This window comes from Emys orbicularis, chromosome 10 (genome assembly GCF_028017835.1).
Source record: "Emys orbicularis isolate rEmyOrb1 chromosome 10, rEmyOrb1.hap1, whole genome shotgun sequence".
Lineage (NCBI taxonomy): Eukaryota > Metazoa > Chordata > Testudines > Emydidae > Emys > Emys orbicularis.
The window spans coordinates 78952041-78977137 of NC_088692.1; the positions used below are offsets into that span (position 1 = coordinate 78952041).

Here is a 25097-nt window from a genome sequence, read left to right on the forward strand (position 1 = left end):
CGGAAATTCTGCGCAGACGCCGACACAGCTAGGGTAGGGCCCTGCTCCAGCAAAGCATGTCAGCACCTGCATAACTGTGAGCCCGTGGCTGGTCCCAGTGAGGTCAGGTCAGATAGAATGTTTACATCCGAGGTGGGCAAACTACGGCCTGCGGGCCACATCCGGCCTGCGGGACCGTCCTGCCCGGCCCTTGAGCTCCTGGCCGGGGAGGCTAACCCCAGCCCCTCCCCCGCTGTGCCCCCTCCCCTGCAGCTACACTGCCGTGCGGGCAGCACTCTGGGTGGCTGGGCTGCGCGCTCCTGCAGGGCAGCGCGGCAGCATGTCTGGCTCCGGCCAGGCGGTGCGGATGCCAGACATGCTGCTCTGAGCGGCAAGGTAAGGGAGCAGGGGGGTTGGATTAAGGGGCAGGGAGTCCTGGGGGGGGAGTCAGGGGATGGAGCAGGGGGGGGTTGGATGGGGCGGAGGTTCTGGGGGAGGGGAATGGGGGGTTGGATAAGTGTGGGAGTCCCGGGAGGGGCCTGTCGGGGTGGGGGTGTGGATAGGGGTCAGGGCAGTCAGGGAGCAGGGGGGGTTGGATAGGGGGTGGGGTCCGGGGGGTTGGATAAGGGGCAAGGGGTCCCAGGAGGGGGCGGTCAGGGGACAAGGAGCAGGGGGGGTTGGATGGGTCGGGGGTTCTGAGAGGGGCAGTCAGGGGGCGGGAAGTGGGAGGGGGCGTTTAGGGGCAGGGGCCAGGCTGTTTGGGGAGGCACAGCCTTCCCTACCTGGCCCTCCATACAGTTTCGCAATCCCGATGTGGCCCTCAGGCCAAAAAGTTTGCCCACCCCTGGTTTACATGATTAAAGTTAAGCAAGTGAAGAAGTGCTCTGCTGGACTGGGGCTATTGGCTCCCCAAAACTTCCATTTCTTGGGGATCTTCCATGCTCATGCTGTTGTGCCATGGACATTTAATCAGTTCTAAATGACAATGGCAGGACTCCTGGTGCTTTATTAACTTAGTGTTGTAACAGAAGAATTAGGGGCGAAATCAGGCTTTACTGGCTCCAGCCATTCTCTGAACTTGTATATTGTCAGCTTTGCCACCTGCCAATGGCCTTTCTAGGCCTGTGTGAAACGAGCTGATGATCTTTAGTCTGGTTCTAGTGAGACAAGTGCCTGTTTCACAAAAATTGCTCCTGAAATCGTCAGCCTCCATCAGTAATCTCAGGTGGACTGAGTGGGTCCATTGAATTCAGCATTAAGGTACATTGCTAAGGGGGTGTGCGGGAGGCCGGAACGGCTGGTAGTCATTCCATGGAGAAACCAAGGACTCCTGTCTTTGTGCTGTCCCACTGGCTTCGTTCAGGAGCACCAAATTCACCTGAAAGAAGAAAAGTTTCCTGGCCGTTTAAATTTAAACAAAAAGCAAATGTTGATATATTTGGGCAAAAATAGTAGCCCTAAAAGAGTTGGTGCCATAAGTCAGGGTAGTGAAGTTTCTCTTTCCCTCAGCATTACGTTTCTCAGCTCAGCTGACGCGTGCAATTCCAAGCCAGTTTTTGTCCTTGCCCTCTCCAAGATAGAACTTCCTCTAATCTCTTCAGTCTTAGCAAAGCGCCTGCATCCTAAGGCTGTGTCCAGAGGTTAGGCCAGAGATGGTAAAGGGGATTTCTTGAGCTTTAACCAACTTCCCTTCATCTTTGAGTTGCTGGTTTTTAAACTGAACCTCCATCAGTAATTTACTAAAATTATGACTCCCCCCGTTCCCCCCCGACCACTTTTTTTTTTTTTTTTTTGCAATGACAGGCGCCCAGGGTTAAGAGTCATCCTCTGTCCTTCTCCAGTTCCTTCTAGCCAAGGAGCTCAAAGCTCTTTGCAAACACTAATGAATTAAAACTCACAACAGCCCTGGGAGCGACTTAGACCTTGGACATGAAATACTGGATTGACAAAGGGGACGAGCCAATTAAATGTATCACCATGTATTTAAATACAGCTGTAATTTAGGACCCTTTTTACTGAGATTGTTTTGCTTTTCTTTTTTGCTTAGGTTTATCAAGGCTTATAAGAAGTTTGGGCTTCCACTCGAACGGTATGTGCAAACTGGCTCTGATCCTGAGAACAATCGCATATAGGCTAGTTGCTGCACTAGTAAACAGGAGACACAAATAGCCACATGAAGATCTCTGTGCATTGCTCTACCCCTAGGCACAATTAACTGATAGGCATCAAGTATGGCATAGGCTTCTTCGATGGGCAAAGCCTGACTGGTCTGTCATATTCAGGGTGAACGGTGTGCAAGTGCTGCCATTGGAGACACAGGAATTGCCAGGTGGTCCATCTTGTCTCAGATGATTGCCACTGGTGGATGTTTCAGCTGAAGGCCCCCTCTTCCCCTCCTCCCCCGCGCATGCCTAGTGCATTACGCAACGCTTCAGGAGCAGGGTACACATGGTGTCATCTTCTGCAAAGCAGCCCTGTCCCAGACTAGTCCCCTGTTATGTGATCACTGCTTCTTGCGGTATCCTGCAACTCTCAGGTACCAAAGCTTAATATGGGTCTTGCTCCAAGTGGTCTTAAAACCATTATTTACCTGGCAAGAAAAGGATCAGCAACCTGAGGAGTCCCAATAAAAGAGATCAGCTCAGAGGCGTAGATGTGTTGGTTCTCCTAGGTAGCGGGGAGCTGAAGTTAACACACACACAAAAATCCCAGTTCCTTAAAAAAAGTATTTCCATGCCCAGCAGTGCAAATGCTATTGAAAGTGATATGCTTGATCTGGGAAGCTTCAGACACCTGAAAGAAGCAGACCGGCTAGGCCCTGTGTCTCTGAGCAGCGCTATCAGCCAGGTGTTGAGTCTGATTCTTTCCCGATTCTTTTCTTCCCTCTCAGGCTGGAGTGCATTGCTCGCGATGCTGAGCTGGTGGACAAGTCCATAGCTGATCTGAAACGTCTAGGGGAACTTATTCACAACAGCTGTGTGTCGGCAATGCAGGAATACGAGGAGCAGCTGAAAGAAAACCCCGGTGAGGGTAAGTGAAAGGGACGGGCGCAGATTTCATTAACCTCTTGGTGTTGATGGGCCAAAGTGCTGATGGGAACCATCCCCATTCTGGGTGAGATGGGACACCAGATTGGCAGCACTGGAGGCTGTAGTCTGTTAGCCAAAGAACAGTACAAACTTCACCCATGCTGCCTCTGCTAGTGACCTGGAGGGAGCTACCTCTAAGAGTGAGAAAGCTATTCCAGCCTCCAAGCCGTGAGTCTTCTGCTCTGACTGAAGGGTGTCAGTTGGAACTGTTAGCGTCTGGTGGACATGGGATTTCTAAGGCATGGGCTACGACCACCAACTCGTTTCATGTTAGGTTGTGAAGCAGCCAGCAGACTGGATTGCTTCCTGGATTGGAATCAAACCAATAACATGTACCCTGCACTATACCTGTACCTGCAGTTATCGGTCCTCTGAGCCAGCCAGTGCCCCCATAGCACTGGGTAAATACCCTGCACGTACTTCCAAGACTTGAGGAACATCCAGCCCTGTGTGTTGCCTCTGCATGCTCTAGCTTTCTAGGAAGCAGGGTGGTTTGGTGGCTGGCACAGGAGACGGGGAATCTGGAGACGTGGGTGTTATTGCCAACTCTGCCATTAAGTCTCTGCGTGACCTGGGCTGAACTGAGCTGCTAAAGTGGCTGAACTCCAATGTTGTTGATTTATTTGTAATTAAGAAAATGACTTGGGAAGGGGCTTGGAGTGTAACGAATCACTCACTACCGCTCTTTGAAAGCAGAGCCTGCTTTTCAGGATCTACCTGAGCATTAGCAGCCAGCCCTAGATGTAAACAGAGGATGGTGGGAGGAATGTAAAGCTCTTGAATGTATCTGAGCCTTTTCCAGCGTCTCTTTCATTCTGTCAAAGTGCTTGCAGCTGAAATGTTTGTTGCTGTTGAACAGGGAAAGGGCCTGGGAAAAGGAGGGGTCCTACCCTCAAGATCTCTGGTGTCCAAGTCAACGTGAAATCCATCATCCAGCATGAAGAAGAGTTTGAAATGCTGCACAAATCCATTCCCACGGACCCGGAGGAGAAGAGGAAGTGAGTTGGCATGACTAGGAGGAAAGTGCAAGGCGCTTGGGGTTTTGGGCTGGCAAAAGAAAAGCCTGGGTTTGAAGATTTGCTTTGATACCACAGTGTTGGAAAGAAGCCCCTCACCACCTCTCTCATGTTTGAAATGCCTTCAGGTACTGCCTGACCTGCCGCGCCAAAGCTGCTCATTTTGATGTAGACTGGGGAGTGGAGGATGATTCTCGTTTATTGCTGGGAATTTATGAACACGGCTATGGAAACTGGGAGCTAATTAAAACGGACCCAGAACTGAAGTTAACTGATAAGGTAGGTCATCATGTGTTGCTCGCTTTAGTTCCAGGGCTCAGGGAGAACGTTTGCTTTCTCAAAAATGGATGTTTATATTGGTACACACTTAAAACAATAATAACAACCAGGAAAACAATGACCATGACCTCTCTGGAATGCTGCATTCCCAATGTATTGATGCTGGTTCTGTTAGGTTTCCCCCATGGTTAATGCTGAGCTCAGACAATGTCACTGCTGACAGACCCAGATGTTGTTAGCAAAAATCAGGTCGTGTCCTGGTATGAATGAGCGCCCTCAGGTGTGATGCTCAGAATAGCATTTTAAAACTGAAACGAGCATCCCAGACACAGTCGTGGGAATCTCTTCCTTGCAGTGGTGGTACAGAGGAGCCCCTCTAATTCTGCCTTTGCCTAACGCACTGCGCTGATGATTCTCACCCCGAAGACAGCAGCTTCACCTCACTTCACAACACGAATGCCCTGGCTGAGTCATTGCTGTACGTAAATTACAGTCAGACCAGTTAGTTGTTTAAAGAAAACAGCGATAAGGAGCGGCGCTCCATTTTTATCTGTTTATAAAGGCACAAACCAGTGAAATCAACTTTACAGAAATAGCTTTTTTCTCAAGTTACTAATGATTCATTACTTTTACCAAATATGCTACGCAGTACTAGCCTACTGTAAAACGATATCATAAATAAATTCGGCTTGTCAAAACAAGGGAGCAAAGTGTCTGTTGCAACACAGGCTTCTTGATGTATTTTGCAGTGTGTTTGCTTGCTCGCTGGAGAAGTTCTTCTGTAATCTGAGCTAGCAGCAATCGAAGTTCCTACCAGACTGTGCTCACACATGTCCTGTCACTTCAATACCAGCATGGGGGTGCCCCCTCCCCCCACACTTGAATTGGTAGAATTCTGCATGCTGCCTTATGAAAGGAGGAGACTTTTGAGGGAGCTCTTTGGCCTAGATCCTCGTATGGATTTAGGCACCTAACTCCCATTGAAATGAATGGGAGTTAGCCACCTAAATATCTTTGAGGATCTGGGACTTTGTGCCTGGGAGACCAGGGTAAGGCAGTTCCCCTGAGAAGCTGAGGAGGTTTCCTCACTCCCTTGCTGGATGCTAGGGAGGAGATTGTTACTAGTGCTTGTGTGCTCACTTCAAGGCTTGATAGGTGCATGTGGATGTTTTGTTTTTATCAAAGATCCTACCTGTTGAGACAGATAAGAAGCCTCAGGGAAAGCAGCTCCAGACCCGTGTCGATTATCTGCTGAAATTGCTGAAGAAAGATCTGGAGAAGAAGGAAACTGTGAAAGATGGGGAAGAGGTGAGTGAGGGGATGGCTGAGTGCTCCTAGGGGGGACATTGGACACTGCTTAGAAGGAAACTACCTCCTGCATTTCTAGCTCATTAAATATTCTGTTTGAACGGACTGTGGCTGTGTTGTAGTCTGACCCCTTCATTCCATTGAACCTAGAGCTGGTGGGGCTTGGTTCTCAGATCCTAGGGCCAGGCTAACTTGGCAGGTCTGTCACTTAGAAAAGGGCATCTTTTTACCTGTAAGCTGAGTGTGCTTGATGTGTGAGACACTGAGCATCATACATAGGATTCCATGATTCTCATTTTACCAAGTCACTTGTCAGAAACAGAAGTGAACTCTAAAGCGATGTGCACAGATTTTATGAAAAATTATGGCTTACGTAGGGTTGGATGCTGAATGCCCCAACTAGCAAGGAGCGTTGGAGCTGTGCCTGCAAGACCTGTCTTGGACTGTGTTCCTGTCGTCTAAATAAACCTTCTGCTTTACTGGCTGGCTGAGAGTCATGGTGAATCGCAGGAAGCCGGGGGTGCAGGGCCTTGTGTCCCCCCACACTCCGTGACAAGGTGTCACATTAAATACCCTCTGGCAGCAGGCACCAGCTCTCCTTCATTTGCCCTGTCACCAGGCTGCTTGGTGCCAGCAATTCACTCGTACTAATTTTCTGTGTGTTCAGAATAGTCCTTTGAGCCTTCAAACCTCAGATGGATTTCCTCTTGCTAGCCAAAATGGGACCCTCTGATGGAGGTTGTAATTCTAGTTAGTGGCTCAGTGTCATTTCCCATGGCCCATTAGATCTTCTAGTGCTCCAAACGGACTCCTACTGCCTAGAGGAAGAGAGATGGTGTTTCTGTTTCAGGAAGTGGTTTTCAAGCCCTAACTGGTTTCTCTTCTTCCCCAGACCAAACTGAAGAAGAGGAAACCACGTGTGAAGAAAGAGAACAAAGCTCCCAAAGTCAAAGATGAGCATGGAAATGACCTGTCCTCTCCTCGGCACTCGGACAACCAGTCAGAAGAGGGTGAAGTCAAGGTGTGTTGACCCAGGTGGAGGGGGCTTTTACAAAGCTGCTTGAACTGTGTTGGTGCTTCAGAAACTACACTTGAAAAGCACCTGTTGCAACTTCCCCAAACAACCACTAGGGGAGCTGCAGAGCATTAAACTGAAATAGGGGCCTGGCTGAGTTGCTTGGGAACATAGGAGGTGGTGAGGCCTTCTCCACCCACCTCATTAAGCCAATGTTCAGAGCATTGTGGATGGGCTCCAAAATGGGCCACTTTCAGCCTTTGTTAGCTTGGAGACTGTCCTCCTCAGAAAACCTGCCATTGGTGAAGCCAGAGTTTACCAAGATAATTTTGGTCTTGGAAAACCCTCTCTTTGAGTAGCTCTGCACATAATTTAAAGGTTTCTTAATGCTTCTGATCAATATCTACCTTGAAGAGATGAGCCTACTGACTAGCTAAATTAAATTAGGGAGTGTTATATGTAGCTGCAGTTTGCTAGTCAGCTGCAGAATGATGCCGGTTTGATGGAATAACCTTAGAGGCAGGGTTTGTGGGGGTTGGGCAGATTGCTGCTTTGGACTTGCTTAGGTTAATCAGAGCTAGGAAAAGTTTGAATGAGCAGCAAGAATCAGGTGCTCTTGCAGGACATAGGTTTATAGAGTAAAATGTGTCTGAGGTGAGGGGCTCTGACTTTGTGAACGATGTTTGAGTCTGTGACTAATTTCCTAGGAGGATGGCTTGGAAAAGAGCCCAGTGAAAAAGAAACAGAAGAAGAAAGAGAACAAAGAGAACAAGGAAAAACAGTCAACCACAAAGAAAGAAAAAGAAGGCGATAAAGAGAAAAAGAAAACAAAGGATAAGAAAGAGAAGGTACCAGGCATATCTTACATGTAACCTTTAGAAACCAGTTACAGGCTGGAGATCACATTCAGGATTTCAGATTCAAATCCTGCACATGCCAATGCCTATCAAGGAGAGCAGTTTGAGAGGGCAATGAAGTCCCTCCAGGGAATATTCGCAGAGATGGACACACTATGAGATTGGACATTCCTAAAGACCCCATGGGAAAGAATGCTAGGGCATCCTTTACTAGTGAGCATTGGGGAGGGCTCTTTGCCTCTTAGCCTCCAGAACTTTTTGGAGTGAGTGTTTACCCTGAATAGGAGAGAAAAGATACCTGCAGTGAAGAATGGAAAAGGTGACCTATTCTGTGGGTTGGGAACTAAGTATAGAGTGTGAAAGGGAGTGAGCTATTTTCAGACTGACTTGAAAAGACCGCTATCCCCAAACAGAAGAGTATCCCGGAATGGCCGGCATCAAGAAAAGGAGAGAAAAGAGTTTGGAGCTTATTGTTCAAAGGGTGTAAGGCTTTAATTAGTCTTGATGTTGGCAGGCTGTGTCTGGATTGCTCTGGACTTCAAATCTATCCATAATAACCCAACCTACACAGGGGCCGTGAAATAATATCTTGGCTGTTCCCATGTTGGCAGGGATTGAGTCTGTCAGCACAGGTGTCAGGCTATGTGGGAAACGTAACTTATTTGCCCCTTGGACATTGGGTCACTGCTGCCATGGGCTGGATTCAGACTAGGCATAGGTGAAAGGCTCCATAGTAATGACTTGGGGTACTTGCGGTATATACCAAATGTTAGTGTATTATGTCCTACGTCAAAGCTGAGACCTTATTTCAAATCTAGGGGAAGTCCCCTTCCCAGTGAAATGCGGCATGGCCTTCAGCTGTTAATAGGAATAAGGGAGAAATGATAGTTGCTGAGGCTGAAGCTCAGGATCAGTTGCTTTGAGACTTTGGGTCTGTTGACAGCTCTTGCACCAATTTCCTGGGCAAGCTCAACATTTTCACTAGCAGTCAGCGATTTGGGGTGCCCAACTGAAGAGCTGTTGGCCTTGATTTCCAGAGGCTCTGAGCATGTGCAGTTCCCACTGACTTATAGTGGAATTTCAGGCCCTTCTAAATATCAGGCCATGTGAGGGGGTCTACCCTTCCCAGAAGATATGCACCCACTGTGTGACCCTAATTCTCCAGTGCAGTCCCTCACAGGCGAGTTTAACCTCTCCCTGTGTACAGACCCCAAATCACTGGTGCCACTTCTGAAAACGTTGGCCCAGGTGTGTTTGTGCTCCAGTTTCCTCTCACAGGTGTGATGTGACTCTTCATTCGTTCATGACTCTAAAGCACTTGAAGAGCTTTGGGAGGGAGATGCTGTAGAGGCGCATGCCATTTATTAATTGCCAATGGTAGTTGTCACAGAGGATTTCACGGTGGGCCATGCAGAATCCCCAGGTTCGGCTCACTGTCAAAGGGCTGTCATTTTGTTCTTTTCAAGGCCAAAGGTAGCGAGACCAAGTCTGGAAGCAAAGGGAAGCGATCTCAAGGTCCTGTCCACATTACAGCAGGGAGTGAGCCCATCCCCATTGGAGAAGATGAGGATGATGACCTGGACCAGGAAACGTTCAGCATAGTGAGTATCTTCTTCTGGAGACAAGGGCACAACAGTGGGAGCTCTGGGGTTTCCTGGCACACTAACACCCCTGTAAGTTATGAATATCTGCGGCTTCGTTTGCCTAAGTGCCCGGGTTTGAGCAGCACTAACTACCCTAACCTGGACCCCACTGCTAAGCAAGCAGCCTTTGGGGATTCTATAGACTCAGTACACTCCACTCCTGGAAGGAAAGGTGCACTTCACATTGCTTAACAGTGAACCCCTGCAGCTAATTTGAGAGCACTATGGACAAGTGGCAAAAGGAGTCCCAGCCAGGACTTCTCCTTGGCTGAAAGGATGTTGGCTCTGACGTGGGACCTCAAATGGGAGAAACATCAAGGCATCCTTAGGGAGCCATCCTCCCGAAAACAAGCACAGTGTTAAAAACAGGTTTGGAATATCTCCTCTCTAGATGCTGTGCCACTTAGTTGCACTGGTAATGCATGCTCTCATTTCATCTCTCTGTTGGGAACACGACAGAAGGGGGCATAGCAGAGGCAGTACAGCACCCGAATACACTGTCGCACCCTCTTATTTCAAACTAAAGCTTTCCGTTCCCACAGCTGGCTTGACCGGCCAAATGTTGTGACCCTGTAACAGTGTGTGGCAGACTCTTTCCCTCAGCAACCAAGGGATTAGCAGGTTATTCCTGGGCTGGAAGAATAGTGAGGCCATCCTAGAGTAACTTTTGTATGGCCTGAAGATCCACAGTTGCTCACTGAGTTGTTGTAGTAAGTTCCACTGTAAGTGCTTTCCAAGCTGTGTAAATGAAAACTCAGCAGTGTGCCGCCGGTGCAGACTGGTGAGAATGGCTGCAAACACAACACTTAATATAGTCTCTTATGCTGGACTCTCCTCTGCCTGGCTTGTGTATTTGAAGGGGGTGCTATCAACTTGAAATCCAGTCAGTTTTTTAGAACAAGTAAAAAGAACAGGAGTACTTGTGGCACCTTAGAGACTAACAAATTTATTTCAGCATAAGCTTTCATGGGCTACAGCCAACTTCTTCAGATGCATAGAATGGAACATATAGTAAGGAGATAGAAATACATACAGAACATGAAAAGGTGGAAGTAGTTTCAGATACTGTATTTACCCTTGAGGCCCCTTGCTAATTTTTTTGTTTTTTTTCCAGTCCCTTTTTATTTAAAAAATAAAAACAAAACGTTTCTTGGTTGTTCTCTGAAAGATTCACGCAAACAATGGGAAAGTGACTGAAAAGTACTGACTAAAAAGCACTCCTGAGGGCATTCTGCGCCAAATAATTAAAAATCCTGCACCAAAAAATTAAAAATTCTGTGCACAATATTTTAAAGTTCTGCAAATTTTATTTGTCAAATAAATGTGGAGGCTCCAGCATGGCATTGGGGAGCACAGGCCACTGGCTACACAGAGGTGGGAGATCACTGTGCAGCTCCCCCCCGGCAACTGGACTCAGCGGTGAGGCTGCACCCAACCCTGACATAGCGCAAGGACTGGGCCTGCCCCTGAAACACCCCAGGGCCCTGCCCCTCCGTGCCAGGTGCACCAGGTATGGGCAGGCAGGCTCAGCAAGGCAGGATCCAAGTGTGGAGGGGCTTAATGTGGAGGGATCCAGGTGTGGGTTGAGAGGGTTCTGTGTGGGACAATCTGGGTGCGGGTGGCTCAGTGGGGGATCCGGGTGCGAGGGGGATCTGGACGCACAGGGGCTTGTTGGGGGGTTCTGGGTGCAATGGTAATGGGACTCTGCAGGGGGGTCCAAGCGAAGGTGGTTGGGGCTCAGCAGGGTGGGGGGTGGGTCTGGGTGTGAGGGGATAGAGCTCAGTTGGGGGGTTTAGTGGGGAGTCCAGATGCTGGAGGAGTGGGGTTCAGTGGGGTGGGGATCCAGGAGCAGCTGGGTGGGGATCCAGTTGCAGATGGCTCATTGGGGTGGTCCAGGTGCAGGGGGAGTGGGGCTCGTCGGGGGGGAGCTGGGTGTGCGGGGCGGGAGGTTCGGTGGGAGGGTCTGGGTATGAGGGGGTCTGGATGCACGGGGGTTGGGCGGATGGGGGAGCAGCTCCCTGTACGGTGATCCCTCCCCCTGCAGCTGAGGAGCGATGGGTGCAGGAAGCACGGGGGGTGGAGTTTGCAGAGCTTCTTGCAGCCAGGAGAGAAATCTGGGGACGGGTTTGACCCAGCCCTGGATACCATGCAAGGGAAGAGGAAGTCCCATCCTCCCCAGCCCAGCCAGAACTAGCAGCTGAGCCAGGCGCAGGGTAGGAGCCACCAGCCGGGTCTTTCCCAGTCCCGCCCTCAGCCCCACAGTGATTTACCTCTCTGCCGGCTGCCCTGGGCACCTGAAACATACTGCTGGGGTGGGTCGTATGATCGCTCTTGTGGCTTCCCTTTGCTTCCCCGTCAGAAAGTAATTTTTCTCCAGGGAAACAAATAAATGTGCAGAGAACATAAATTATGCACATGAGCAGTGGTGCAGATTTCCCCCAGGAGTGAAAAATGAGAGGGTGAAACTGGCTATAGGCAAAGTGCTGTTACGTACACAAATGATGGTTTCTTCTAATTTATTTCAGTTTTGTTAACAGCAGTAGTTAAAAAACCTTTTTATCTGTCAGTGTGATTTTTGATAGTGGTCCTGAACCTATGTATTTTATCTTTAGTGCATAAATAGTAACATGTCCTTTGATTATGCATCTAGACCTCAGGATATCAGACTGAGTGCATGCTCAATACTTGCAGAGCACATTGTGCGCTTCCAGAAGGAGGAGGGGTGGGTGGATGATGTTGAGGACAGGCTCTCATTGCTTTATGCTGCATGTCTTTCAAAGTCTGCTGTTTGCATGGGGGACATCTCCTTATTTTAAAACTAAATAAAGGATAACTGACAGCTGGTATTAGTGAATTTTCCCCACCAGCGATTGGTTGAGAGAAGGTCAACAGAGAGGGTAGAACCCAGGCATGAAATTAATGGATTTTTGCTCTGTGTTGCTCACCCAAGTGCAAAGAGAGGATGAGGCCAGTGAAAAAGGCACTGAAGCAACTGGACAAGCCAGATAAGGGACTGACAGTGCAAGAACAGCTGGAGCATACTCGCAACTGCCTCCTGAAAATTGGAGATCGCATCTCAGAGTGCCTTAAAGCCTACTCTGACCAGGAGCACATCAAGCTGTGGAGAAGGTAACAGACCATTTCGTTTTTCTTTGGCTAGTTTGTGAATATTTAAGTGAATTTAGTGCTTATGGAAGGTGCTGGATTTTACAGCCCAGAAGTCAGATTCCAATGTTCCTCTCCCAGTGTTTCCCCCCAGCCTGTTTCAAAGACCCTCTTGAAAGCTGACCAGGGGACAGTAGGTGCGTCAGGAACCATGGCTCATTCTGTCCTGGACCACTTGGAGAGTAGGGCTTAGTCTACATCAGGGGTCGGCAACGTTCGGCACGCGGCTCGCCAGGGTAAGCACCCTGGCGGGCCGGGCCAGTTTTATTTACCTGCTGACGCGGCAGGTTCGGCCGATCGCGGCCCCCACTGGCCGCGGTTCGCCGTCCCGGGCCAATGGGGGCGGCGAGAAGCGGCGCGGGCGAGCGATGTGCTGGCCGCGGCTTCTCGCCGCCCCCATTGGCCCGGGACGGCGAACCGCGGCCAGTGGGGGCCGCGATCGGCCATACCTGCCGCGTCAGCAGGTAAATAAAACTGGCCCGGCCCACCAGGGTGCTTACCCTGGCGAGCCGCGTGCCGAACGTTGCCGACCCCTGGTCTACATTAAAAAGTGTCACCAGCTTAAAATAAATCAATTTAAAAACAGGTTTGGCCAAGCTGGTGCAAACTCTGTGCAGACACCTGTGCGTTTCAGTTGGAGAGGTGCTGATATCAATGTATCTTAAGTTACTTTCCTTACCCTTCTGCAAAACTGAAACAAGTTCCTTTGAAACTGAAATGTGAATGTCCGCACACAGACTGATGCAAGTGGATGCCTAGGATGCCCCTTTATTAGAAACTGGAGGGAGGCTGCTAACTCCTGTTATCTAGGCCACTGATTAGCCTTTGGACGGGATCCAAAGTACAGTAGCGTTGTGCTGATGCAGGAGAGCCAAAAAGGAGATGGTGAAGCTGAGTGAAGCCTGCTTTTCCTGTCCCAGATGAGTGAAATAGACAAAGTAAAGAAACAGCATTTGTGATGAAATGGATATTGGATTTTAGGTCTTTGCCTGGTAACTGTCAGAGATTGAGTTAGAGTCCAGCAGCAGGGCGCTTTCTCTTTGAAAATATTTTTGTTTTTATCATCTTAACAGTTTCCCTTGCAAGATGGAAGGGATTCTTTCTCCACTCTCCATGAGAGTGTTTTTATAACTCCCATTGCTTGTTATACAAACTCGTGCTCGGAGCGGAGGATAGGCCCAAAATTATTGCTATAAAGGCTGGAGGAGTGTTTTACAAGGAGAGATGGTTTTGTAGCTAAGGCACTGGACTGGTGGCGTCTTGGGTTCATTTCTCAGCTTTGCCGCAGACTCCCTGTGTAATCCTGGGCAAATCATTTCATCTCTCTGTACTCCCATGCCATCTGCCAGATGAAGGGAATAATTGCTAATCCTTAGCTCAGTGTTTTTTTGCAGATTGTACAAATGAGGAAGACAAGTTAAACTGCTGTTTAGTAATTAATAGGAAAACTTAATGTCCCTTCAGGAACCTGTGGATATTTGTGTCCAAGTTCACAGAATTTGATGCTAGAAAATTGCACAAACTCTACAAAATGGCTCACAAAAAAAGATCGCAGGAAGAGGAGGTAAGATCTGAAATGTGCTCCCTTGGTGAGGAAGAGGCTGTATAGAACAGGGAGTTCTCGCATCTCTTCCCCGGCCTTAGCTACTATTTGTGATGCTGTCGCAGTTGCAGCAACATAACCACACAGTCCTACTGGTACCATGGCTTATGGTGACTGATGCACTATAAATGTTTGGGTCAAAATTCAAGGGCTGTTGTCTCCTGAGAATTGTGTTCGTGAAGCTGCACCATGGGCTCAGCAGCGCATGCATTTATATTCTTTCAGATTGGTTGCTTTTTTAAATGTCAATGCTTTCTAGCTCTTGTAGGATGGTGCAGGGTTATTAGGCCCCTGATTGGCTTTCTCTGCAACTCTTTGCTTTGTTTACCTCCACCGTCACTCCTTATTTGTCTGTTTTATAAACTACACCGTGCTAGTCATTTGATACCCTTTTAACACGTGGAAGTTCCTCTCTTCTTTCGTCCAGTCATTATTGTTGCCTCCCGCTGGACTATTCCTGTTGGTGTGCCACATTGGGTTGTCTCCAACTCAAGAGTAGAAATCGGGGATGATGCTGTCCGTCAGGATTAAAATGTGTTGGCAGCGGTGGGTGTGGTGGAAACTTGCACATCTCCTGCCTTACACAGGTCTGGCTCAAGTGAGATTGATTCCTTACGTTCTTGAGCACAAAAGTAATTCACAGCACAGTCCACAGTGAAGATGCAGGTCTCCAGTCGGCAGGGAATCCCCCTGCTCTAAATGAATCCAAAGTGCAACAGACAGGGTTTCACAACCTGCCCGAGGCACTCCGGGGAATTGAAGGGGGAAGCATCGTATCTTTTTCATTCCATTGTACTGGAAGTGTCTCCCTTGTTCTCAGCAGGAGCAGAAGAAGAAGGAGGACATGGCTGGCAGCAAAAGGCTATTCCGCCCAGAGCCTTCTGGCTCCAGCCGGGATTCCCTCATGTCTCAGTCTCACCTGCCTCCCAACCCTCATTCTCAGAAACTCCACCTGCCTCCCTCGCACCCTCAGCAGATGCATGGGCACCAGCGGGACAACTACAGCCACCCTAACAAGAGACACTTCAGTAACGCAGGTGGGTCCTTCATGAGAGAGTCAGAGGATGAGGCTAGCAGGTCCCCTGTCCATCCCAAGCCAAGGCCTGATTGTTCCCTGCAGTACATCCTCCAGGGCTTTTGTCCAGTCACGTTTTAAGTTCTGGGGTTCCCGAGGGAGAGGATGAGAGAGAGAACAGACCACACGCAACAGATGGGCGTCATTACTTAAAGCAGTGGTTCCCAAACTTGTTCCGCCGCTTGTGCAGGGAAAGCCCCTGTCGGGCCGGGCCGGTTTGTTTACCTGCCACATTCGCAGGTTCGGCCAATCGCGGCTCCCACTGGCCACGGTTTGTTGCTTCAGACCAATGGGAACTGCTGGAAGTGGCGCGGGCCGAGGGACGTACTGGCCGCCGCTTCCAGCAGCTCCCATTGGTCTGCAGCAGCAAACCGCGGCCAGTGGGAGCCGCGGTCAGCCGAACCTGCAGACCCGGCAGGTAAACAAACCAGCCCGGCCCGCCAGGGGCTTTCCGTGCACAAGCAGCAGAACAAGTTTGGGAACCACTGACTTAAAGCATGACTGAAAGGTGCTCAGAGGCTATAGTGATGAGGACAGGATGTAGAATAGAATTAGGGTATTTCCCCCTGATATTCAAGGTACATTTTGCTTTTGTTAATTTCTTCCTTTTACCACAAACCCTTTAAAAGATTCCTCTTTAAATCGATATTTACTGCCATCAGTGACTTGTTGTATTATAAACATCCTGTGTCTAAACCTCAGAAGGGACTTTATAGAACCCACAAAGCTGCTGTCTGGAAGCTTGAATAAGACAAACAAAAAACATTGCCCGGAATTACCACCTACTATCGCATGCAAGCATGCCACCTGTGTCATGGTCTGTTCAGGGTAGGGTAGGTGATGGTAAGACCGACCCTCAGGCCTGTGTTTTCCTCCCTGCAGATCGAGGAGACTGGCAGAGAGATCGGAAATTTAACTATGGTGGCAACAGCAACCAGGTCTGGGGTGGAGACCGGCATCACCAGTACGAGCAGCACTGGTACAAGGATCACCACTACGGGGATCGTCGGTCTCGCGGCGACCCCCACCGAAGCTCCGGGAACTACCGACCAAATAACCTCTCCCGCAAGAGGCCGTATGAGCAGTACAACAGTGACCGAGACCACAGGGGACACCGAGATTATTACGACAGGTAACTGTTAATGCCGACTATCACAAACTGGAGTTGGCAACCATTCACCCAGCCACTGTACAGACATTTCCTGCTTGCTACAAGGGGGAGCCAGGGAGCTCAGTGGAATGGAGGTGGGGGGTGCTATTGGCATTCGCATTCTGGATTCAAATCAAACACAGACTTAGTCACCTAATTGGGTTCTTGTTTTCTTTTCTGCCTCTCTGAAGTTGGCATCATTGCGGGGTTCTCGTTTCTGCCTTGCCCTCCGATTACCTTAGACATGAGCCCTAGCCTGCTTTTTTCCACCAGTAAGCTTTAGACTCCAAGCGTGACAGTCCAGTCTTGGGTCTCAGCTTGTATGTTTCCGATCAGGAGTTGCCAGCCCATGTGTGTTACAAGCTCACCGGGAAGGTATTTAGGTGACTTTGCTTTTCTTCCCTCCCTCCCCTTGTCTTTGATCACTCCTGTTCTATCCAATTCTCTTCTGGCGTTACCCTGTAAATCCCTTTTCCCCGACCCTGCTGCTAGTTCTCTTGTCCCCTACGTGCAGACACACACAGTTAGCATTCTCCCAAGAATGCTCTTCAAGGCTTCAAGTCTCTCTACTACTTAGATTCCTGGCTTTCCCAGGCAAAGGACACCTAGTCTTGTTTGTTTGCAGAGTGGTATCCACAACTACAGGGCTGCGTAAATAATCACCAGCAGCATTATTCAGGGGTGGAAGTTGGACCTTTCCTTGGATATTTCAGGATGGGGAGTGGGGGGCTGCATAAGTGTCTGCTCTTGAGCTGATATTGTTTTGTGTGTTCGTTTTTTACACCTAGACACCATCACGATTCCAAGCGGCGAAGATCTGATGAGTTCAGGCCCCAGAACTACCACCAGCAGGAATTCAGAAGAATGTCTGATCACAGGCCACCCATGGGATACCACGGCCAGGGACCTTCAGATCATTACCGGTCCTTCCATACAGACAAATCGGGGGATTACAAACAGCCGCTTCCCCCTCCTCACTCCCAGCTCTCGGACCCTCGCTCACCCCCGTCTCAAAAATCCCCTCATGAGTCCAAGTCACCCCTGGATCACAGGTCGCCCCTGGACAGGTCGTTAGAACAGAAAAACAATCCAGATTATAACTGGAATGTTCGAAAAACATAAAGCGACTGGGATCGGAGGGAGAGAGCTCATCTGAAATACTTGGTCTGATGCAACAGTGGCTGCTTTTCCAACCCGGTAACCGGAGACTGAACATGCTGCTATCGTCTTGCTGGGTGAAGGAGGATTTGGGGGAGTGGGCAGGGGCTCTCCCCAGCTGTTAGTTCTGGTCTGGATTCCTTTTTCATACTCCCTTCTCCAGTCTGGCATTGGAACTGGATCCATTGCCCGCAGGGGGGAACAGGTGTCATTCTTTGCTTTAGTTTTGTTTTTCATTGAAGGCTGCATCCGACAGACTCTTGTGAATATTTCACAGCTGCGGAGCTTTCCCCAGAACCAAGAACGTGGATCGATGCTGCTTAAGACTTTGTGGACAGCTTTGTGTGCCCAGTCTGAAGTGACGTTACGTGACACATGCTGCTGTGGGGTGGGCATAACCCAGTCAGGCTGGGGTATGTGTAACCAGTGTGGGGGTGGGATGCATTTGGAATGGACAGGAGGGCTCTCTTAGAGTAAATAACTGACCCTGCTCTTATCATGGTCCTCCGAGAGGAAGGGGGAACTCGGGGCCTCTCCAGAGTGGCTCAGAAAGGTAGGAGTGGGAATCCATCACTTCCCTGCCCACGTGGCCATTTCTCATGTCTTTATCCATTTCAAGAGACTGACTCTGCTTTGTGCACTTCACGCGCTCTCTGCAGCACAGACAGGGACGTGGGAAACATTCACCTTGGTAATCTTAAAACAGGTGGAGGTCCTCAATATACGGGGAAGGGACAGAGTCCCTGAGCAGAGCCTTAATTCCCCCTTCAAACCAGTGAGACGGGAAATGGAAGTTACAGGATTTCCCAGTGGAAGGGGCTCAGGAATCCGTAACACAAACCCTCTTGCCCCATTTCTCGCTTGCCGTGGCTAGTAAGGATGTTCCTTATGTAGAACATACTGGCTGGAAGCTGAATGGTTTGTGGTGGAGGAATGGCTCTGGGGGTCAGGGACCCTGGCTTCTATACCCCTCTGCTGCTGACCTACTCTGACCCTGGGGCAAATCACTTCTCTGCACTTCAGTTGCCCAACTGAAGAATGATGATCCCAGTCTTTACTCTTCCTTGTAGCACATTTTGAAATCTAAGGGTCAGAAGCTGTATGCTGGGCTTGGCGAGGGCACCATGCAGAGTTAAATGTGAATGTAGTTGGCTGGAGTTTTCCATGCAGAGCTCTATCTTTGCACAAAGCAGTGAGCTGGCCACCTACCTGCCATAGTTCCAGTGATCTGCGCTAACTCTATGAGGAGCGGAAAGTAGCTGTTTTGAATGAACTTCTGTATCTTTAAGTTGGGAACTTGCCTAAGTGCTCTGACCTTAGATTTCTGGTGAGCAATAGACCAAGGAGAATCCTAAATTCTCAGTGTTTAAAATCCTCGTAGCAGGCCCCCCCAGTCAGTAGGTGTATAACAAGCCCAAGAAGGGTAAGGGGAGTAGAATGGTTTGCAGCCAAATGAATAGGCTTCACTGCAAATGTTCATCAAAGTGTTAGGATCACGGTGCAGCGTGAAGGGGTAATGTCCAGCAGGGAGGGATTTGCCAGAACACTTCTAGCAAGTCAGGAGTAGCCAAAGCACAGCCGGCTGGCCACAGGAGGAGTTCCTAACTTCAGCTCCATCATCTTTAAGATGGGAGTCAAGGCCCCAGGAGACAGACTGCAGGACCCTACTGCCAGGCTCTGCCTTGAGGCGAGCAGCCAGGCCATTCAGATTAAATTGGCACATTTCGGGCCGGGACCTGTAGTCTATAGGAACTGCAGCTGTGTTCTGAAGACAAGGCCAGTGGCAAACTGCTCAATTTAATGCAAAGGGTGCAGACCTTGGGTTCCTGAAAAGGTGGCAGGGTTACCCTCATTTGGGCAAAATCAGAACACTCTTCCCTTTAAAGGCCCGAGGTGAGGTGGATTTTTAATTCCCTGCCTGTCTTTTCCTGGTAAGTTATCTTGAATCTGCAGGTATTCAGAGTAAGGACCAGAATGGCCTGAGGGGAGAATTTCCCTGCGGCGCTTGTAGAGGTGAACAGCCGTATACATCCAAACCAGCCGAGGCGCCTTCCCAAAGTGAGGGAGCTGACTTCCTTCCTGCTGTGTCTCCCCTGACTTCCTGGATGAATGTAGGTCACAATTATTGTTGGAGACCCTGGGGCGGGTGCTTATAACAAAGGCCCTGCCTGCTTGTAGGTAAGGTTGTAAAGGCAGGTCTCGGTTGAGGCAAAGGTGTTAACTCTTCCGTTGGCAGTTTGGAAGGTACACGCAAATCAACACTAATAACACCCAAGCTTCCTGTCTGCTTGGTGCTGATGGAATGATCACTGTGTGCTTGATCCATTCTGAGCCCATTGGTTTAATGAGGGTATCTCTGTCCCATGAGATCATTCAAAAGCAACCATGGTTTGCTGCAAATGGGAACGACAGTGTGATTCTGGGTCACAGTGAAATATGCACAACCCGTGTACAAAAGCTTGTATACTCGGCGGGCTGGCTGTATCCAGCTCTTCCACACCATTAATTTAATCCCTTCAGTGCCAAGGAACATGCAGAGCATGACCTTTATAAGAGGTCTGCCCATGTAGCCCAGGAGGGCTGTATGTCCTGTCAATGGCACCCAGAGGCATCTCAGAACTAAGCCTAAGGAGGATTTAGGAGGCTACCGAAATGTGGCTGTTTGGTGGCAGGGGAAATGCTGTGCTTCCCATTCTTTGAGCTTTCCACAAAACTAAACAGAAGCAAAATGGCTTTGCTTGCTACAAGGGAACCAGTACTGGCAGCCTCACGCTGCACTGATGCCTCTTCCAGGGCAATCCAAGAATTTCCCTGCAATAGAAGGAAGGGAGGGAGACTAGCTGTTATGTCTTTTCCCCCTTTGTAGTCGAGGGCAGAGAGAGTGTCTCTCCCGGCATGTTTTCACTAAGCTGTGATGGCAGGTGGCCGCTATCATGTTCACAGTGGGTCCTTTCTTTTCAAAGAGGGGTCTTGGCTTATAATGTGAATACTAAATTCACCTCCTCACCAGGAGGAGCAAAGAGAGATTGATGTTGTTTTTCGTTCACATTCATGAAATCCTAACAAAATGTAACGTGCCATAAAGTTGTAGCAAAAGGCAGTACTGGCCAGACCAGTGTTAAGGTTGGTGCAAAACAACCAGAAGCCCAACGAGAGGTGGTTTGCTGCCTCCGAATCGAGGGGCTTGGCGCTCAGGGGTTCCAATCAGTATGAAAAGTATTTTGGTTTTTCTTCTTAAAACAGAAGGAAACAAAAAATGCACACGTGAAAGCTTTGTCCACATCCTTTTGAGAGTTGCACTTGGAAGTCATGTAGGCCTGATGCTAAAGGAAGGATTATTTTGAGTTCTGTCATGGTGGGTGGATCTTAACTGGCTTTGGTTTTACAGAAGCTGGAAAAATCTTATCTGAGGGAAATAATCCCTTTCCACAGGCGCGCACCCTCTGTCCCAAAATAAGGGACCACAAAATCAACCATTGGAAATAGGCAGTTGAATGACAATGGGAGTGGGAGAGGACAGCCCCACAGCCATAAATTTCAGTGTGGTGTTCATGTCAACATGTGGTGCAGCTGCTCCTAATAAGCCAGCCAGTGAATTGCTCTAGTCTCACTGAAGGGAAAAGTTGCAACTTCTTGGTTTGGTTTTGGTTTATTTAAGCTGTTCTCAGAGTGACATCACAAACCCCATTGGAAACCATGTAAAAATGGAGTCACTTATGAATTCGCACCAGAAAACAAGTCTACAGACCAAAACCTGCTGTCCACAGGTGGTGGTGGTGCAGTGCCCAGCTGAAGTGGGTACTTTACAGCTCTTTGAGATCGTTACATGAACTATTTAAGTGATCCACAAAAAAAGTACTAGTCTACTTTCATCCATTCCCCCCCACCTTCCCCTGAGCAAAGGGGGAGAAGGACTCTTACTGTAAAATTGTGGACTTTTAAACCTGTTGACTAAAACAGTAATTAATATTAATTTATATTTGTGAAAAAAATGCCACTGTCCTAGTGATTTCTGATGTAAATATGTTGTTTATATAGTATGTATTAAATTTTCCTACACTGTAAAACTGCTGTACTTTTGATTCTTGTATATTAAAAAGTGTTACTGAGATTTTCAGAACCTCGCCGGCTTGTTGTATCTGGTGTGTGCAGTACAGTCGCTTACTAGAATACGGCATGTCTCTAAACTCCTGTGTTAGCTCCATCCCTGGTGTGCCTGTCTCCATCTCCCGGTGAAATTTACACCCATGCAGGTGACCAGTGCTTAGGGCTGGGATTGTCAAGTGAGCTTCATGGGTGTTACATGCTCAAATCCCAGTTAAATTCAGTGGGGTTTGAGCACCTTCCTCCTTTAGGCTATGTCCAGGCTAAGAAAAATGTGCATTTTTAACATTTTAAAAACCTTTTGTAACCTCTCTGGGCTCTTACACTAACGTTATCACCACGGTATCTGAGGCCCAGATCCTCAAAAGTATTTAGGAGCCTAAATGCCTTTGGGGCTCTGGGGCTGAGTAGTGCATGCCGGCCTGGACAGAGTGAATTTCACCCTGCCTGTACAAACTAGAGCAGGGGTCGGCAACGTTCCGCACGCGGCTCGCCAGGGTAAGCACCCTGGCGGGCCGGGCCAGTTTTATTTACCTGCTGACGCGGCAGGTTCGGCCGATCGCGGCCCCCACTGGCCGTGGTTCGCCGTCCCGGGCCAATGGGGACGGTGAGAAGCCGCAGCCAGCACATCACTCGCCCGCGCTGCTTCTCGCCGCCCCCATTGGCCCGGGACGGCGAACATGCCGCGTCAGCAGGTAAATAAAACTGGCCCGGCCCGCCAGGGTGCTTACCCTGGCGAGCCGCGTGCTGAACGTTGCCGACCCCTGGACTAGAGAGACTGTCTGAAAATAATTTCCAGCTCTGCCTGGGGGGCTCAGAGTTTCCTCACTGCTGATTTACACTAAAACTCGATGGAGTTCGCAAGCATGGCACGGACTTTTATTTACTTTGAGCGTATTCTGTGACCGGGATTTTTCCTTTTATTAGCAGATAAGGTAGCAAAAGCTCCATTTGCTCAGTAACCGTGTTGGGCTCCTGGTTGCTGCAGTGTGGCCCATTAGCTCCCACCAAAACAGTTGCTGTCTCTCCTCTCCCCCCCTCCATCAAGATGACATCAACAATTGATAGGAAATGGCTCGAGAGCTCCCTCTGCTGTGCCTGCAGCTGTATATCTACGCCGTTCATGATCTCGTGATCCTGGCTGGTGCTGTGATACATAAGCATCAAACCAAAGCTCTGTTTAAACAAAAAGTAACTATAGAGTTCCAGTGGGAGGAGGGGGGACAGAAAATGGGCAGGGGTGTGTGTGTGTGTGTGTGTCAGTCAGACTTCTTGTATTGCAGTGGGAGAGGTAGTAATTTTAAAAGAAAATTTAATGTCACGGTAAGATTCTCAGTGGTATGTTAACTATTGCACGTCTATTTTAAATGAGGGCGTAAAGAAGGGTGATTTAAAATGATCTGCCCGAGGTTTCAACATTCCATCTTGGGTTAAGTGAGCAGATTGTCACAGGTTTACAGCAAGAGTAATTATTATTTATTAATTGCATTGTGGTAGATCCTGGGAGACCTAATCATGGCCCAGGACCCCATTATGCTAAGCGCTGTAAGAACACAGAACAAAGAGGTGGGCCCTGCCCCAAGAACTTTAAGCAAGGATGTTGCGTAAGCCCAGAGCAACATCTAAGAGGACCTAAAAATATATTGCAGTGTTGCTATCTTATTGCGTGTCTCACTGTATTTGGTTGGGGGGTTTTTTGTTCAAGCCCCAGCTCCTGGATTCATGTGATTGTGAGAATCTTGACTTGGATTAAAAACATTTCTTGCCCTCATGGTTGTGGAGAAGAACTTAAAATTTGACCCAAATTCAATTTGATGGCTCAAAAACCAAAAGACAGACAAGCCCACAATGTATCATTTTTTTTAAATCAAGACTTTCAAGCCAACCTCTGATTTGAGGCCCATCTTATGATTGATTATTTTCTTATTACTTTTCTCTTTTTATTGTTTCTTTACGAAATGACTTACAGCTTGTATATGTCACCAAATACTACACAATTCACAGGCTAGCCAAATTGTGCAATTACACAACTTTACCACTTGTCAAAGCTGTAAGACCAGACAATACAAAATCAGACACTATTACACAGACAGAACATGTTAGGGTGGGGGTAATAATAAAAAACATACACAAGTAGGCAAAAAAGGGAAGGAGGGGACTGGAGGGGGGATGGAAAAAGAATGGTCAAGAGCAGTGTTTCCCAAACTTGGGACGCCGCTTGTGTAGGGAAAGCCCCTGACGGGCTGGGCCGGTTTGTTTATCTGCCGCGTCCGCAGGTTCGCCTGATCACGGCTCCCACTGGCCGCGGTTCGCCACTCCAGGCCTATGGGAGCTGCTGGAAGCGGCGGCCAGTACGTCCCTCGGCCCGCGCCGCTTTCAGCAGCCCCCATTGGCCAAGAGCGGCGAACCGCGGCCAGTGGGAGCCGCGATCGGCCAGACCTGTGGACGTGGCAGGTAAACAAACCGGCCCGGCCTGTCAGGGGCTTTCCCTACACAAGCGGCGGCCCAAGTTTGGGAAACACTGGTCAAGAGCAATAGAAGTCTGACATTATTTGCGCTATCAGCATCCTTTATCTAAACTTATCAAGAAATGGGGTCCAAATTTCTTCAAATACATATATTTGCTCGCTGTGGGTAAGCTGCTGTTTCTTTTGCTGCTAACTCAGACAGGTGTGAATGCTACTGCTCTGTTCTGGGCATAATCCTAGTCCCTTTTTGTAAAATCATGCAGTGTGTGACCCTCAAGAACCAAAGTCGTTGGCGGAGTTAAACCCAGCCTAGTAGGTACATAACTTAGGATATAATTTTCAGATGAGGCTTGATTATTGAAGCCAAGCCCTATTTTCACTCTTGTGTCCACCTCTTTCCCCATCTGCCTAATAGATGGACAGTCCCATAACATACGGATCAGGGATCCTTTTTTCTTTATTACAATCCCAACAAATACCAGCGCACAAAGCCCCCATCTTGCACAATCTCAGTGGCATCCAATACATTTTGAATAGAACCTTCTGCTGTGTCAGGGGTAGCGTGAGAGCCACAGAAGCATCTTTAACATTCCATAATACGCTCGGTCTTTGGGGCTCTTGTAAGGGCTGTGATAACTCCCCTCTCCGTGCGTTCACAAAGAACTCCAGACCAGCGGAGTTCCTTTTCATTAGTAAAGCATACAGAGCGGACATGGGGCCTGGGAAGTTTATGAAGCATTTTCAAGGTTCCCAGTAGCTCTGGGGCCTTTGGCAGTCCTAGGGCATCTGGACCAAATTGATACATTAGCAAATGTTTTAGTTGTAAGTAGTGCCACTCCGCTGAGGGGGGCAGGTCCTATCGTTGCTTCAAGTATCAGGGGTAGCCATGTTAGTCTGTATCCACAAAAACAACAAGGAGTCTGGTGGCACCTTAAAGACTAACAGATTTATTTGGGAATAAGCTTTCGTGGGTAAAAAAAACACTTCTTCAGGTGAAACATCGTTGCTTTAGTGTTAGAAAAGAGACAAAGCCCTCATCTTAAACTAAGTGGAAAATCCATATGATGCCCTTGCTTGGCCAGTTCTTGCAAATTACAGTTGCGTGCCCTCCCCCTCAATTTGCAAGTCTGGGTTACCCCAGCTAGGTGCTTTTGCATGACAGCAAGGATGAAATTGGTACCTCTTAGC

At 48.8% G+C, this 25097-nt stretch overlaps 1 protein-coding gene across 1 annotated transcript in view; it reads left to right on the plus strand.

Moving 5' to 3' along the window:
* Nucleotides 1-17301, plus strand: part of CHD2 (chromodomain helicase DNA binding protein 2) — a 78598-nt gene extending 61297 nt beyond the window's left edge. The window contains exons 27-39 of the mRNA XM_065412342.1: nt 2027-2068; nt 2870-3009; nt 3928-4066; nt 4213-4363; nt 5549-5671; nt 6564-6692; nt 7394-7534; nt 9010-9144; nt 12137-12315; nt 13816-13915; nt 14775-14991; nt 15912-16161; nt 16968-17301. Of these exons, the coding sequence (XP_065268414.1) occupies nt 2027-2068; nt 2870-3009; nt 3928-4066; nt 4213-4363; nt 5549-5671; nt 6564-6692; nt 7394-7534; nt 9010-9144; nt 12137-12315; nt 13816-13915; nt 14775-14991; nt 15912-16161; nt 16968-17301 (2080 nt within the window). The remainder of the gene's footprint in view (nt 1-2026; nt 2069-2869; nt 3010-3927; nt 4067-4212; nt 4364-5548; nt 5672-6563; nt 6693-7393; nt 7535-9009; nt 9145-12136; nt 12316-13815; nt 13916-14774; nt 14992-15911; nt 16162-16967) is intronic.
* The last annotated feature ends 7796 nt before the right edge of the window (nt 17302-25097 follow it).